This window comes from Diabrotica virgifera, chromosome 5, assembly GCF_917563875.1.
Source record: "Diabrotica virgifera virgifera chromosome 5, PGI_DIABVI_V3a".
Taxonomy (NCBI): Eukaryota; Metazoa; Arthropoda; class Insecta; order Coleoptera; family Chrysomelidae; genus Diabrotica; species Diabrotica virgifera.
Genome location: NC_065447.1, coordinates 79583721 through 79599875, shown reverse-complemented (window position 1 = coordinate 79599875; position 16155 = coordinate 79583721). Strand labels below are relative to the sequence as shown.

Sequence of the window (16155 nt, the reverse complement as noted above, 5' to 3'; positions counted from 1 at the left end):
TAATCTTATCGTTGAAGACAGACTATGACTATAGGCTTTATAGGCTATTGATTATGTACTATAGAAAGGAACTACAACGTTAACAGGGTTTTATTATTTCATATGGTCAATGAATCTCTATATATGAAAAAACCGCGGAGTGCTACCATTTAAAGGGGTGCGTTTTTGAGAAATGGGTGAATTAGTCCCTGGGCACAGGTTACATTAGGGTGAGTTCTTTGCACTTTTGGTACAAACACGTCTACATAAAAATTGTTCCTGGTTAAATTTCCTATCTAAATATCACTTTTTAAAGTCAATAATACTTTTTTTTACAAAAATATATTCAAAAGAAAAAGCACAAAGAAACCCAAAAGAAACAAATTTTGTTTTTTGTCCCATAACTCTTGTCCACGGGGATGTAGGTATAGACTGCTTCGCAGAAAAAAAACTTACATATTTTCTCTTTAAAATGTTGGTTTGTAGAGGTCATTAGGATTTACAATTTTCGAAATATGATTTTTTAAAGTATGCCACTCACAGCAATTTTGGGCAATTTTCCTTGTTATTGCGCAAATATTGTTCTGTAACTTTTTTCTACGTAACTTTAGGCATATGCAATGGCACATATAAGAGGAATAGAAATCAATTACCTTTAAAATGTTCTACTGTATAATGTTGTACGACTTCTTTTAAAGAGGTTATCCTTTTCAAGATTTTATACTTTTAACGAGTTTTTATACTTTTTACGTTTTTTTTAATTTCCCATTGTAACTTTTTTTCTACATTTAGGTATATATTATATAATAAAAAAGAAAGCTTATTCTGTTTACTTTAAAATGGTGTATTATAAAAAATTCTAGGATTATTTTTGAATAAGGTATGCTGTTTCAAAATGTAATAAGTACTTGCAACGGTTTTTGATTTTAGGATTATTTTTTAAATCTCTCATTATAACTTTTTTATGTGATTGTGTGTTATGATTGAATCCTATTTTTTATAGGTAATACTTTCGATCCACTTGACTCGGTCGGGCAAACTTCAAAATATGGATTAATTCCAATATTTACTGTCAAAGCTCCTGCACCACAAGCTTTGCTTGAAAAAATAGCATGTAAATGTACCAAAGGATGTACAAAAAACTGCGGTTGTAGGAAGATAGGAATTAGTTGTTCAATATTCTGCAAAGAGTGCATGTGCATGGGTACTAATTGTGGGAACTCTAAGATAACTGAGGTGTCAAAGGAAGATATTGAAGCTAATGCTAACGAAGAGATGGACTTTGATTTTGAAATTTTTTTACATGTCAACGTTTAAATAATTTTAACTAGAGTGATGTTTTCTAAGACTAATGTTTATGTAATTTTTGTAAAAGAAATAATTTTAAATAATACAGGTAAAAAAATATCAAAGAATCACTCGGTTTCCCTGATTTAAATATAGATGATACACCATTTTAAAGAACAGAAAGTAAGCCCTCTTTATTGAGCAATATATAGTATATTCATGTACAAGAAAAAAAAGGTTATAATGAGAAATTTCAAAAATAATTGTAAAAAATGTAAAAAACAATATTTTTTTTATATTAGGTATTATATAAAATATAATATATAATATAATATTATATTATATATACTATATATAATATATTATATAATATATGTATTATATAATAATATTACTTTATTTTTATATTAAATTATAAAAAATCGTTAAAAGTATAAAACCTTGAAAAACCATAATCTCTTTAAAAAAAAGTCGTACAACGTTATATAGTAGACCATTTTAAATATAATTCATTTGTATTCCTATTGCGTGTACCATTGCATATACCTAAAGTAACGTAGAAAAAAAGTTACAGAACAATATTTGCGAAATAACAAGAAAAATTGCCCAAAATTGCTGTGAGTGGCGAACTTTGAAAAATCATATTTCGAAAACTGTAAATTCTAAGTACCTCTACTAAACAACATTTTAAAGAAGAGATATGTAGGCTTTTTTCTGTAAAGCAATGTCTATACCTATATTCTCGTGGACAAAAGTTATGGGACAAAAAACAAAATTCCTTTCTTTTGGGTTTCTTTGTGCTTTTTCTTTTGAACATATTTTTGTAAAAAAAGTACCATTGACTTTAAAAAGTGATATTTAGATAGGAAATTTAACCAGGAACAACTTTTATGTAGATATGCTTGTACCAAAAGTGCATAGAACTCACCCTAATGTAACCTGTGCCCAGGGACTAATTCACCCATTTTTCAAAAACGCACCCATTTAAATGGTAGCACTCCTCGGTTTTTTCATACATAGATGTCCATTGATCATACGAAATAATAAAACCCCGTTAACGTTGTAGTTCCTTTTAGCTATCTTATTTTGAATATAATCAATAGCCTATTAAGTCCTCGTGCAATTTTCGTAATTGTATATCAAATATTATTTATTTAATGTTAGTATTTATATAATTTTTAATGTTAATAATTATGTTTATTTGGTTTCAGGGCCTACCAAAGTGTTCATTAAAAATTCCAGCGTGGGATAACATCAGTAACGCCCTGCCTCGATTACACATCCCAGCCATGCCGGCCGTGCGCTCCAAGCGCGGCTGGTGTGGTTGCCTCCAAGTAAGTTTACTTCATTTTGCAGTATATTAGAATATTGAAAGTATTTATTATTATAGTCCACAGTACATCGTCCTTTTTGGAAGATGATTACAAAAGTCTTAAAAATGATTTTAACTGCTTCGGTTGAGCGAGTCCACCACTTTTGAAACATTTCAGAGTGCAGGTTGGACGCGTTTCCGCACGCCCCACGCCTAAACCTGTAGCTCTAGCGCGGTTAGGTTTTGTTATTTTAAAACCATAAAAAATTTAACTTTAAAAAGGGGGTAAACCCTGTAGTTGGCTGTATACCTTCAATATAACAACGTGGAATGAAGTAAACACTTCTGTTATATGTAGGCATATGAATTTATTAAAAAAATCTTTAAAATTTATCCACAAGGGAGTGGAAGTACAAAACGTTTTCGGTCAAACTGACCATCATCAATGTAAACCTGGAAATAAGTGAACCACTAAGATTAAAAAGCAAAAGGGTGAAATTTTGACAGCTGAAAATATTTAAGAAAATGTGGTTACTTACGTCCAGTGTACAAGTAATTGAAACTAGCCACTTCAATAGGTACAAAAACCTTTAAATTACATCATTGTTACATTATATATTAAAAAGTGGTCGACATGAAGTCGATGTCTTAAGATTTTACAGATCACATGTGAATGTATTTCATCCTTGCTCGAAAATTGCACAAGGTAAGTATTTGTGTACCTCTCACTTGAACACAAGTACTTACCTTGTGATCTGTAAAATCTTAAGACATCGACTTCATGTCGACCACTTTTTAATATAGAATTTAACAATGATGTAATTTAAAGGTTTTTATACCTATTGAAGTGGCTAGTTTCAATTACTTGTACACTGGACGTAAGTAACCACATTTTCTTAAATATTTTCAACTGTCAAAATTTCACCCTTTTGCTTTTTAATCTTAGTGGTTCACTATTTCCAGGTTTACATTGATGGTGGTCAGTTTGACCGAAAGCGTTTTGTACTTCCACTCCCTTGTGGATAAATTTTAAGGATTTTTTTAATAAATTCATATGCCTACATACAACAGAAGTGTTTACTTCATTCCACGTTGATAAAAATTTTAATTTTAATCAAAAGATTATACGTTAAAGTTAAAATAAAATAAATTATTTTGCCGGACAAAAAAAAGGGCGCGATCGTAGAGTCCGACACCCGCAAAATGTCACTCTAGTGCAGTAGTTTTGTTATTACAAAACTCTTAATTTTCAACTGAAAGTACTTATATGTAATTAATAAAGATTGTCGATCTCTTGTCCCACAAATTTACAGCCTCGTTTCGTTAGTCCGACAACGTAAATATGTTAATGACACGGGACGCGGGAACGCGTCCAACATGCCCTCTGAAATTTTTTAGAAATTGGTAGACTCAATTAAACGATTCAGTTAAAACCATTTTTAAGACTTTTATAATCATCTTCCAAAAAGGACGATGTACTGTGGACTATGATCATTCCCATCTTCGCCAAAATCTTACGTCACAAATGGCAATGGAAATCGAATAGGGCTCGGGCAGTTTGTTTGACTAATATGCAAAAAATTGTTCGGTTAAAATAAAAGAAAATGTATTATTAGTACGTTCTTTAACGGTAAAATAATGCAAAACCTCTAAATTTTAAAGAACCGCTTAGATTGACATGAAAAAAGTGATATTGTGCCGAGGTGTGCTTTTGCCCTGGGGGTGAATTTCACCCCTTCTCGTGGGTGAAAAACCATACGGACAAAGTAAGTCCGGAAATGGATAAATTTATTAATTTTAAGTAACTTTTGTTCTATGGAGTTTTTTCATTTCATCAAGTCAATACTTTTCGAGTTATTTGCGAGTGAATATGTTGATTTTTCAACAAAATAACCACGCTTTAGACGATTTTTCGCAAATAACTAGAAAAGTAGGTATTTTGTCGATAAAACATTCTTAGCAAAAATATAGCCTGTAAAAAATTGAAAAAAAAATGGTGTATATATTAGGTCTCTACACCTAGTAGAAGCAGAGTTATAACTAATGAAAAAATAAGTTCATATTCGTCAAATTCCAAATGGAATACTTTAACGTGAAATAACCAAAAAATAAAGCTCTTTTTGGGGAGAACCGTATTACAACTTATTTAAACTGTATAAAAACTTCATTTTTGTTTTGTAAAAAAAATTTCTAGCATGAAAAGTAAACAAGTTATGCTCACAATAAAGTTAATCCCTTTTTTTTTGGTAAAAAAAATCGGGAAAATCACCTAATTAGTATCTCAAATGAACTTAATCGTTACCACTTCACAAGTTTCTTTACTCGTGTATGTATTGTTTATATGATCTGTAAGTTTCATCGGTTCAAAGTCCTTATTTTTGAAAGGGCTGTAGTTAAAAGGGCTTGAACAAGTCACTGCTCACGAGTGTATGCAAATTTAGAAACACCAAATCTTAATCAATTTTTGTCTTACATAAAAACAAAAAAATACAAGATATTCAGAAAAGCAATGCTGACTTTTTTTATTTTTTGAGATTTCTGGTATCTCTAACAATTTTTAAGTTATTTTGAAAAAAAACCAGTTTTTTTGTGTTTGTTCTTCCAGATTAAGAGATCCCACCATTTTACTTGCTTTTAAGCTTTGTTGTCGTACTTCCTCTTCAACGTCTCCGTAACTGGTTATATCTATTCCCAGATATCTAAACCTTGCTTTCTGCTTCTGATTTTACATCGTAGTGGGTATTTAGATGTTGTCATACATTTGGTTTTTTTCTGCTGATATTATCATATTGTATTTCTTGGCTGTTGTATTGAAGATGTGTGTTAATCTCTGGAGATCGTCTTCTGTCTCGGCGATTAATGCGGCGTCGTGTGAATAACACAATATTTGGATTTCTTTGTTCCCCATTCTGTAACCATGACCTTTACGTACTGCTTATATTATTTCGTCCATTATTATATTAAAGAGCAGTGGGCTTAATGAGTCACCTTGTCTGACTCCGCTTTGTACTGGTATAAACTGCGTTAGTTTTCCATTTATCTTTGCCTGTATTCGATTATGAAAGTAGACGTTTTCGATGGTTTGTATAATATTAATTAGTATGTTTCTTCTGTACAGTAAATGTAAGACGTCTTCGACTTTGATGCGATCGAAAGCCTTTGCCAGGTCTATAAAACATAGATATGCTAGTTTATTGTACTCAATTGCCTTTTCTGTGATTTGTCTCAGTACAAATACGGCGTTTATTAAATGCAACTGCACAAAAAGAACACACTTTTATTTTAAAAATAAAACATAATTTAAATTAAATAAAATACGTATTAATAACATTAAATAAATGAGTCAGATTAAATAAATTATTAGAAGAAATTTTTTTTAACTTGCAACATTTTTGTTTATTTTAGTAGTATTTTGTATTTTGACAACGAAACCCGATTTGGGCTTCTAAACGTTAATAAAATCATTTTTTTGGTAAAATTGTGGCTTATTCCCATTAAAAATAGTTGATTATAAAAATGGCACAAGAAAATAGCTACAGAACAACATTAAATAACATTTAAAAAAATTACAATTTTGCCCTTCTGACTAATTTTGGCAAATTCGTCATTCAAATTGGTGTAGTCTAAGTAGCAGCCAGTTAGGAATCTATTGAAATGAGTGCTAATTTTTTTAGTTTTGTTTGTCTTATGGAGCTTCGTAAACAATTTTTAATAATTTTAAATTTTGAAAAACTTCTTTCCCCACTCACTATCTAGACAGGGAGTGTTAATAAAATTCTTAGCGATACAACTACATTTGGGTGTACAGAAATAGTTCAAAACTTTTAAAGGTTTCATGGACTATATTATCATTTGGGATATATCACACAATTCTTTAGAAGATAATTTGCCTGTATATCTGATTCTTTTTCTATTGAAAGTATTGAATGAAGATTCATACAATATTTTTTTAGTGTTTTATCATTTATTTTCCCCAATTTACAAATATCATCAAATACTTATTTATGATATAAGTGTTAAAAGTACACGTTTAAGGCACGCATGTGAAAGTTTGCAGAATGAGCGATAGTGAGTTCTGCAATTCACATGAGTACCTTAAAAATGTACTTTTTAACACGCATATCATACAATATTTTTTCTACAAACGTAATTACAGGACAATATCTACAAAAACTTTTACTTGAACTTGACTGACATTCCATTTTTATATTTTTTTTTTACATTACATCAAAATTGCCTATACGGTCAATACGAATTACAGTGCCATAAAAATTTTAAAGCACTAGTGCCTTAAAGTAGCATTTTTAACGCTCGTATGGAGTGTTAAAAATTGCATTTTTAACACAGTTGTAGAAAAAATTTATTTATTTATGAATTTCTAAAAGCGAAAATCGAACAATCAAAGAACTAATGGCAATGTCTAAAATATAGTTGAAAAAAAATTATTTTAAATTTATCTTCTTCTGTTAAGAGCTCATCCATAGATTTTTCGTCATCAAATTGACGCTTTTTTCTCCTGGCTCGAATTTCATTTTTCGCTGGAAATTCGGAGCTTATATCAGGATTTTCTGCAATTTCATTAGCAGTAATTTTGGTTTGGTCATAGCCAGATTGTCTAACTTTTAATTTTTTTTATTGTTTATGACAACCTTTTTGCGCAATCTGACAAATTTATAGTTACATGTTGCAACATCTTCAAAACTGAGACCGAATTTATATGAAATAAAATATCATGCCAAAGAACTACGCCGCATATAAATTTATAATTTTGAATATTTTTTGCTAATCCTCGTGCTTTGACTTTAGTTTCTGTGTCTTTGTTGACTTCTTCTATAATTTCGAATAAGGCATCATATATTTCACAAAATTGAGATCTTAAAGGTTTCAATGCATCTATTCGACTTAACCATCTACTAGTATCGCTTAACGGTTTTAAAGTTAATTGTGAAACATGTTTTTTCAGAGCTTCCCAACGCTTTGTAGAACCGGAAAAAAAAAGTGTAGGTACAGTTCTTGTAACATACCAAAAAGTCTATTGTTTCTGTAGAAGAAGACGATTTCACTTTTAAAACTAAGTTTACAGAGTGGCATGCGCCACTCTTTAGCCTAAGGTCAGACAAGCGATAATTTACGGCGCCGTAAGAGCAGTAAAATGAAGCGCGAAAATGGGACCCACGGTGAGAGTAGTGGATGGCTAGACGAGCTGTAAAATATCGCACAGCAACATAGCAACATAGGATAGGACCCATTTTTCGTGGTTCATTTTACTGCTCTTACGGCGACGTAAATTATCGCTTGTCTGGCCTTAGCCTTAAACTCGAGTGACACACACCATCGGATATTTTTCAAATATTTTGCCCACCCTTTCTTATTCCTATGATTATTTTGATGTATTTTTATTTTACTGATTATGCCGCCCCCTTGTGATGCCGCCTGATGCGACTGCCTCACCGCATCATAGCACCGCACGACCCTGATTTTAGTGGTAATTATTTGTAGATATTTGCCAATATTTTTTTTAGTCCAAGTTGGGTTTCAATTGAACTAGCCTCGTATTTTTGAAGGTCTTTTTAAAAATTATATAAGTCGTAATTATTGCCACTTCAACATCTAAAAAAAGATTTGTTAACTAAACAATGCTTCGTATTCGAAACCTTCGTATTTGGCAAATATTCCGTGTCAATAAAAGTTGAATGCATTGAACCCTGTCGCAGTATATTTGTCATAGCTATAAAGGCGGCGCGGCATCGGTTGTTCTTCACCTCCAACGCTCGCACCTATTAATTCCGATCGAAATTACATTAATCAAAGCTCACCAACACCGAATCGAATCGAATCATCAAATTGTTGGATTTGAACGAGCCGAACAGCGCGTATAAATTTTTTAATCGATTTTTTTCGAGCGCAACAACCTATAATTTCGTACGTAAATATAAACATCCTCGAAGGTCTACATTCTTCGCCAGCTTCACTTTCTCTCATATTTTCGATCTTTTAACCATTATTATTACTTTTACTTTAATACGTATTACAACCTGTGCACACATATTTGAATATCGGCATTCCTACGAGGATATATCCATATACAGATTGTCCATTATTTTAAAATTTATTGATTTACTTTATAGTTATTTATGAAACAGTTCGTGAAGTATCCTTGTGGCGAACGCACGCGATGTTTAGAGCACGAGCGACAGCGGCGCGAGTGCTATACATCGCGTAAGTTCGCAAAAAGTACTTCACGCACAGTTTCATACAATATTTTATCTACGATAAACAAATAAAAAAACTGTAACTTTTCGTCACTGGAATTCATTTATATTCTACAATTTTTAGAACTTTGACATTTTTAAAAATTCTAACTTCTTTCAAACCACAAAACTGTCAAAACTTTTGTTGTAATTTATTGCTCACATGTCATCACCATGACAACGCGAATGTTAAGGATATTTGATTATATGAAAGTATGCCAAAAAACAGTGCAAAAAAGTAAATCCCATTTAAAATACATTGTTACTTCACGCACATTTTAAATCCTTCATGCACTGCTATCTATAATGACAGTTTTCACAAACTAAATCTTACACATAATATGAGATAGAGTAGATAAAGAGTATTTTTCTATTCTCATACTATAATATATCAATAATTATGATTTCACTACCTGTATAATAATGAACTTCATTATGATACAGATTTTCATTACGATACATATTTTTAACCAATAGAATCGCGATATGGCATTCGCGATGAAGGTGGCACACGCGCAGTGACGAATGGAGAATCAAATACATACGCTTTGACAGTTCTCAATATGTAAACAAACTCTCAAGTCTCAAACTGACAAACTACACAATTTGTTTGCGTTACAAAATTAATAAATTTGACTAAATTTTTGTTGTGAATGATCACAAAAAAAATGTGTATACAACTTGCATTCAATTGTCATTATGAAGCTCGTACTCTATACGAAACTCACCGCTAGGCGGCTCGTTTCGTATCCCTCATACTCGCTTCATAATGACCATCATTAAATTATCGTTGCATAATATACTATTATATTATAAATAATTAAACATAATATTGATAATACTTTGCCTACGTAAAAAATTATATTGAGTGCAATACTGAAAAAACAACAAAAATAATTGATAAATTGAATGAACTATAAACGTTAAAAAAATAACAGTATAATAATAATATGTAGTTTAAGTCTGAAAGATTGAACAGCAGCGTAATCAACAAGTCACCTTAGTAAGAAAAAAGGGTAAAACTGAGTAGAATAAGCTTACAACATGAAATGTACCTCTATTCTGCTATCCTAGCTCTTGTAATTTTGCTTTCTAGTTCGTATATCGTCGCTATCCATATCATCACTTTACTTGTGCCATCATGTACGTGAACCCTGTCCAAGAGCGATTACCTAGTTTGCAGTAAATGTTAATTTTGTTTAGGCTTTCAATAATTTTTCCCATGAATATCTTGATCCACTGTCAAAAACTGAAGAGGCTTTGTGTTCTTATTTTATTATGTTTATTAAATTATATCACATCTTACTTTATCTTTTCTCCTTCGTAATGATGTCGTGGCGTAATGGATTGTTTTACTATTTCTGCCCAATTATTTCTCTCTTAGATTAAAATAAAAATATGCTTGTCATTGAAAATTTAAAACTTTTATGGACAAAGCTTACAAAGAGTGAGAGTACTGAAATAGCATAAATCGTGAATATTATAAAATAAAAGATATTGAAATAAAACAAAAACAATCTAGGCAAAATTTAAATAAATTGCAAATTGCATAATATAAGCTTAGGAACTAACAAGTTTATGCTGCTGCATATGACACCCAAGTATAGATAAAAATACTTTTGGTAGGGGAGCCCAAGCGGGGATTTTTGCAGCTACTCGAGCGCGTCAAATTATCACATGGGTAGAAACCCCTGTACATGTACCCTGTAAATAAAACTCTACCACAGATTGGCTCTTAATACAAGGGAGTTCGTTAAGTGGGGTCCGAAAAAAAAATCTATACTTAGAAGAACTTAAAATCGTCAGATTAAGATAAGGTACGTTAAGTACATGCAAAACAGTGTATATTTAAAAAATCTGACGATTTGAGCGGGGCGTAAGGAAATGGGCGAGTCATAAAGTTTCACAAAAAAAAATCGAATATTTCGCGAAATGAACGTCAGATCGAAAAACTAAAAAATATGTCAAAAATGAATAACCATTTTCATTTTCGTTGCAAAACGAAAATACAGCCGAACCATATTCTAGTCCAATCAGAGAGTGTAGCAAGCACCTCTACCTATTTAGTCTTTTTTTTTAATATGTGTTCAATATTTTTCAAAAATCTATCGAATGATACCAAATACGATCCCCCATGTAGTGGGGTGGGGGGTAAACTTAAAATTTTAAGACGAAGTAGTTTTCAATCCTAATAGTAAATTAATAATATTGAAAAATATTAAAAACATTACTAAAAAATTTTTAAATTGAAAACTTATTGGTACACTTTCCTGGTGACACCTCCAAGACTTCTACAATTTGAAAGTCAAATGGATGCTGCAGTGAAGACGAAAGGGAAGGAATTCTACACTATGCAATTCACATCCCCCGTCTGCAGCTTGGTAAAGTTCCAACGGAAAAATGCACCTGGTTACTCTACGGAGTAATACGACTATAAAATAAAAATGTATACCATTTTTATTCAGTCGCAATGCGAAGGCAAAACAATCTTACTTTTCAATTAGAATACGGAGGGCAGTCCAGTCCCTTGAATCGCGATTTTCGGCTCGTATTGGACCCTCATCGGAAAGAACGTAGGCACTGTTCTCCATATTCTAACTGATTCGCATCGAAAGTTTTTCCCACCCATTGCAACCGAAGTGATGGTAGTAGGTGGCTAGCGCCATCTGGCATTGAAAGACGAAGTAGTTTTCAATCCTAATAGTAAATTAATAATATTGAAAAATATTAAAAACATTACTAAAAGATTTTTAAATTGAAAACTTATTGGTACACTTTCCTGGTATACATTGTATACATTTTTATTTTATAGTCGTATTACTCCGTAGAGTAACCAGGTGCATTTTTCCGTTGGAACTTTACCAAGCTGCAGACGGGGGATGTGAATTGCATAGTGTAGAATTCCTTCCCTTTCGTCTTTACTGCAGCATCCATTTGACTTGCAAATTTTAGAAGTCTTGGAGGTGTCACAAGGAAAGAGTACCAATAAGTTTTCAATTTAAAAATCTTTTAGTAATGTTTTTAATATTTTTCAATATTATTAATTTACTATTAGGATTGAAAACTACTTCGTCTTTCAATGCCAGATGGCGCTAGCCACCTACTACCATCACTTCGGTTGCAATGGGTGGGAAAAACTCTCGATGAGAATCAGTTAGAATATGGAGAACAGTGCCTACGTTCTTTCCGATGAGGCTCCAGTATGAGCCGAAAATCGCGATTCAAGGGACTGGACTGCACTCCGTATTCTAATTGAAAAGTAAGATTGTTTTGCCTTCGCATTGCGACTGAATAAAAATGGTATAAATTTTTATTTTAAAATTTTAAATACGAACCCCGCGATATTTCGCGAAATGAACATCAGATCGAAAAACTGAAAAATAACTACACGTATTCAATATTTTTAAAAAATCTATCGAATGAGACGAAACACAACCCGCCGCGGAGGTGGGGTGGAGGGTTACTTTAAAATCTTAAATAGGAGCTTTCATTTTTAATTGCTGATTTGTATTGGATGCCTTACGTAAAAATAAGTAACTTTTATTCGAGACATTTTTTCGAATTATGGATAGATGGCGCTATAATCGGAAAAAACGATTGTTGGAAATGGAAAATTAAATTAAAAAATGGAAAGTCCCCACTTTATGGAAAACTTAAGTTATTTTTTTTTTGGTTTTAGGACCTACACTTCACAACCCAATAGGTCCCCATAACGCTCGAATATGATCTTCCAGTACGAAAACCCTGTTGTTCATCTACTAAACTTATCCTCTGATTTATTATTTCTTGTAAAAACTTAGTTGTAAGTTTTAGGCTAGTATTTAACAAGTTGATACCTTTGTAATTTTTTGACTGCTTTTATCTCCTTTTATGAATAGTAGAATTATTAATTCGCTCATTCTCCATTCTTCCGATATTTTATTGTGCTTTAATTTTGTTAATTAATGTTGTTAATTGTTCTGTCATTGCTGCTCCACAATATTTCAATAATTCGTTTCAAATGTTTTTCGAATTTCCTGTGTACTTATAATAACTTCTTCATTTGTGGTAATTTCTTGTTTTTCCGGTTTTAGCGTCATTTCTTCTTTCTCTGCATAAAACTTTTTAGATAGTCAATCAGTGTATCCTTATTGATGTGTTTTGGTTCTATTAATTCCTTTATCTCCGTTTTTTGACCTCTTATAAAGCACCATATTTCCTTTGGTAGACCATAAAAATCATGTTGTATTTTTTTCGAAAATCGTTCCCCGTGATAATTTTTTATTCCTCTTGAATTCCTCTGATTCCCACGAGTGAATGTGTTTAGTTCCTTGTTTTCTTATAATTATCGAATGCCTCTTGTGTCTTGATTGACATGTAGTTTCGATAAGTTTCAATCTAAAATAGTTTTATATTAATTTCAGTATCAATACAAAAAACTCTCCTTAACAACCTTCATCGTGATCTTTATCTTGATTGTATACATACATATAATTCTTTAAATGAATTTAAAAGAGACGTCTTGTATACCTGCGTATTATGCCCACCTACTCTTTTAAGGAGTGTTACCAAGTTAAAACAAATGTTTTTACCATTGTATGAATTAACATTCACCTATGGAATTAATAAAGCTTTTACTCTAACTTGATTATATATTAGATCAAGGAAATGATATATCGTTGGTGTAATTGTTACCGGATAAACCATTTGTCGTTACTCTTACATTGTACTTCCGTCTTACATGGAAGATATATTTAAATATACACTGTGCTAGGATGCGTGATTTACTTCCTACATATTTATTTAAATCAAATGAGAATAGTACAGGAGAAACCTCGGATTTTTTGTGGATATGTTGGAAACAGATAAACTAAGATCGTGGTAGACGTAGATTGAAACGAAAACTACAATAGACTACCCCAGCTAATTGAAAATAATATTTCAACCAACTAAGATAGCTATCGTTCACCCCAGCCTAGCTCAGTCTCTCAGGGTGTGGGTTCGTCTTGTCCTAATCTTATACCGGGTGGTGAATTGGGAAACGGGCCATAGGAAACTCAATGTAAAATTCTAAACTGTTGAATTCCTGCTTCCCTAATTATTTTACATCAAAAGTCATAAGAAACTATTTCTAGAGGATTGAAATCTGTATTGAAAACAACTGTTAAAATTGTTCTACGCACAATGATTATTCAAAATTTTGTAAAAATATAATATAATTTTCAGAGTAACACGCCAAAGTTAGGCCACACACAGTGCAATAATGTGTATAAGGTTGCATTTGGTGACAATGAAAGTTATTATATTAACAATTTGAACTGTCAATTTTTTATTTCTTTTATCATTTATTGTTTAAAACACAATAATGTTGATATGATACCATCAGTTAAGGAGAAAGTATTAATAATAAAGATATTTTCTTCAGTCAATAGTGTGCGCACTGTCAGTTAAATAGTAACGTGTGCCTAACATGCCCACACATACCTACTGCGGTAAACACATTATATTTTTAAAAATTTTGGAATGTGTTTAAATCGCAGAACAATTGTAACTTTTGTTTTTAATACATATTTCAATCCTCTACAAATTCTCATGATTTTTTATGTAAAATAATTAGGGAAGCAGGAATTCAACAGTTTAGAATTTTACATTGAGTTTCCTATGGCCCGTTTTACGATTCACCACCCTGTATATGAACTCTGAAAATTTAGAATGAAGCAAACAAAACAGTATTTTTAACTAATCATGTTTATTTGTTCAATAAAGATACAATAAAAATATGACTTATTAAATGCATTAACAAATATATTAAAATTCTTGCCAAAAACTAACAATTTTGGATTATACTTATGGCTTTTGGTATCGGTTCGATGGTAACTTCTTGATGTCGAATGGAACTGCTGTAGACTTCTTGTAGACCTGGGCAGATGTTGTGGCCCTAGGTCCCTGCAGCTGGAGATGGTAGTCGTTGCAGTCTAGATGTCATGGTCTTCATTGCTGCCAGCCTTATAAGTAGCATCACCGGTGATGTTGACGGCTTGAGGCTCCCGAAGGGAGAAAGGTTGATTTATTCCCAAAAACTAGAATACAAAACGGGTATAAGTTTGACATCAAGAAGAAAAGGTACCCTTGCCAAAAAATATTCAAAAAGTAGCAGATGGCAAGGGGTAAGTTAAATGGAATCAAGATTAATTATTACTAGTTAAAATTTGATTACTAAAAGCATATCAATAGCGAGAATGTAAAATATGAAACATGTGCTTTTCGACATGGAAGGTTAGGTATAGAAAAAAATCATTATAAAAAAAATATTATAAAAAGCTAGGTATGAAAAACTCACCCCTAAATTTTAAATTAAGTATTAATAAAACATCAATGACATTTGATAGTGAATTTAATTATTATATAAAATAAATAAGATGTTCAAAAATACAATTTGAGTATAAATATTTTAAGAGCAATAATTTATTAACAGTTTTAAAAAGGTTTATACCAGTATAAATACGGCCTCCCCTTTATGATAAATGGACTGTTCCATTTGCTATAAAATTAAAATATTATGTTGTATACCTAGTCGTTCCCTAAACTCGACACAACTGGATAGTGATTGTAGAAGGTAATTTTTTTGTTTTTTGAGAATTTTGCCGAAATTGGCAAAATTACTAATTATTTAGTAATAATTATTAACTATCTAGAAATTATTTTTTTGTCGAATTTGCAAAATTATTGACTAAAATCACTAGCCAGTATTGTGTCTGTGTACATCCTTCTAATGGAAAAAAATATTTGAAGATTTTTCTCAAATTATGGATACCAGGAACATTTTCATTTATAACTCTTTTATTTTTAATTTGACAAATAAAAGTTATTCTTCATCAAAAGCTCTTCTTGTTCTAAGATTTATGATGCAACCGTGTCCCAAAAGTAGGGGAACGGTCGAATATTTCGCGAACTAAACATCGGATGGAAAAACTGAAAATACGTGTTCGATCATTTTCAACAATCTATCCAATGACACCAAACACCAACTCCCACTACACCCCCTGGAGTTGGGGTGGGGGGTAACTTTAAAATCTTAAATGGAAACTCCTAGTTTTTCTTGCAGATTTGCATTCGTTACGTAAAAGTAAGCAACTTTTATGCAAGACATTTTTTCGAACTGTGGATAGATGGCGCTATAATTGGGAAAAACGATTTATCCTGATACCATAGGTAAATTACAGAAACGGTCTAATATCTCGAGAAATACACTTCCAAATAAGAAACCCAAAAATAGGTTTTTAATATTTTTCGAAAACCTATCGATAAACACTAAACATGACCCTCCAACCCACCCCCTGGAGGTGG

At 31.7% G+C, this 16155-nt stretch overlaps 1 protein-coding gene across 6 annotated transcripts in view; it reads left to right on the top strand.

Annotated features, from left to right (window-relative positions):
* The window catches only part of LOC114334644 (disheveled-associated activator of morphogenesis 1), a 951114-nt gene that overhangs the window by 826142 nt on the left and 108817 nt on the right, over positions 1-16155 (top strand). For all 6 annotated transcript variants that reach the window (XM_050650176.1, XM_050650175.1, XM_050650174.1 and 3 more), the window contains one exon: positions 2478-2600. In XM_050650176.1, coding sequence (XP_050506133.1) covers positions 2556-2600 — 45 coding nt within the window. In that variant the 5' untranslated portion in view covers positions 2478-2555. The remainder of the gene's footprint in view (positions 1-2477; positions 2601-16155) is intronic.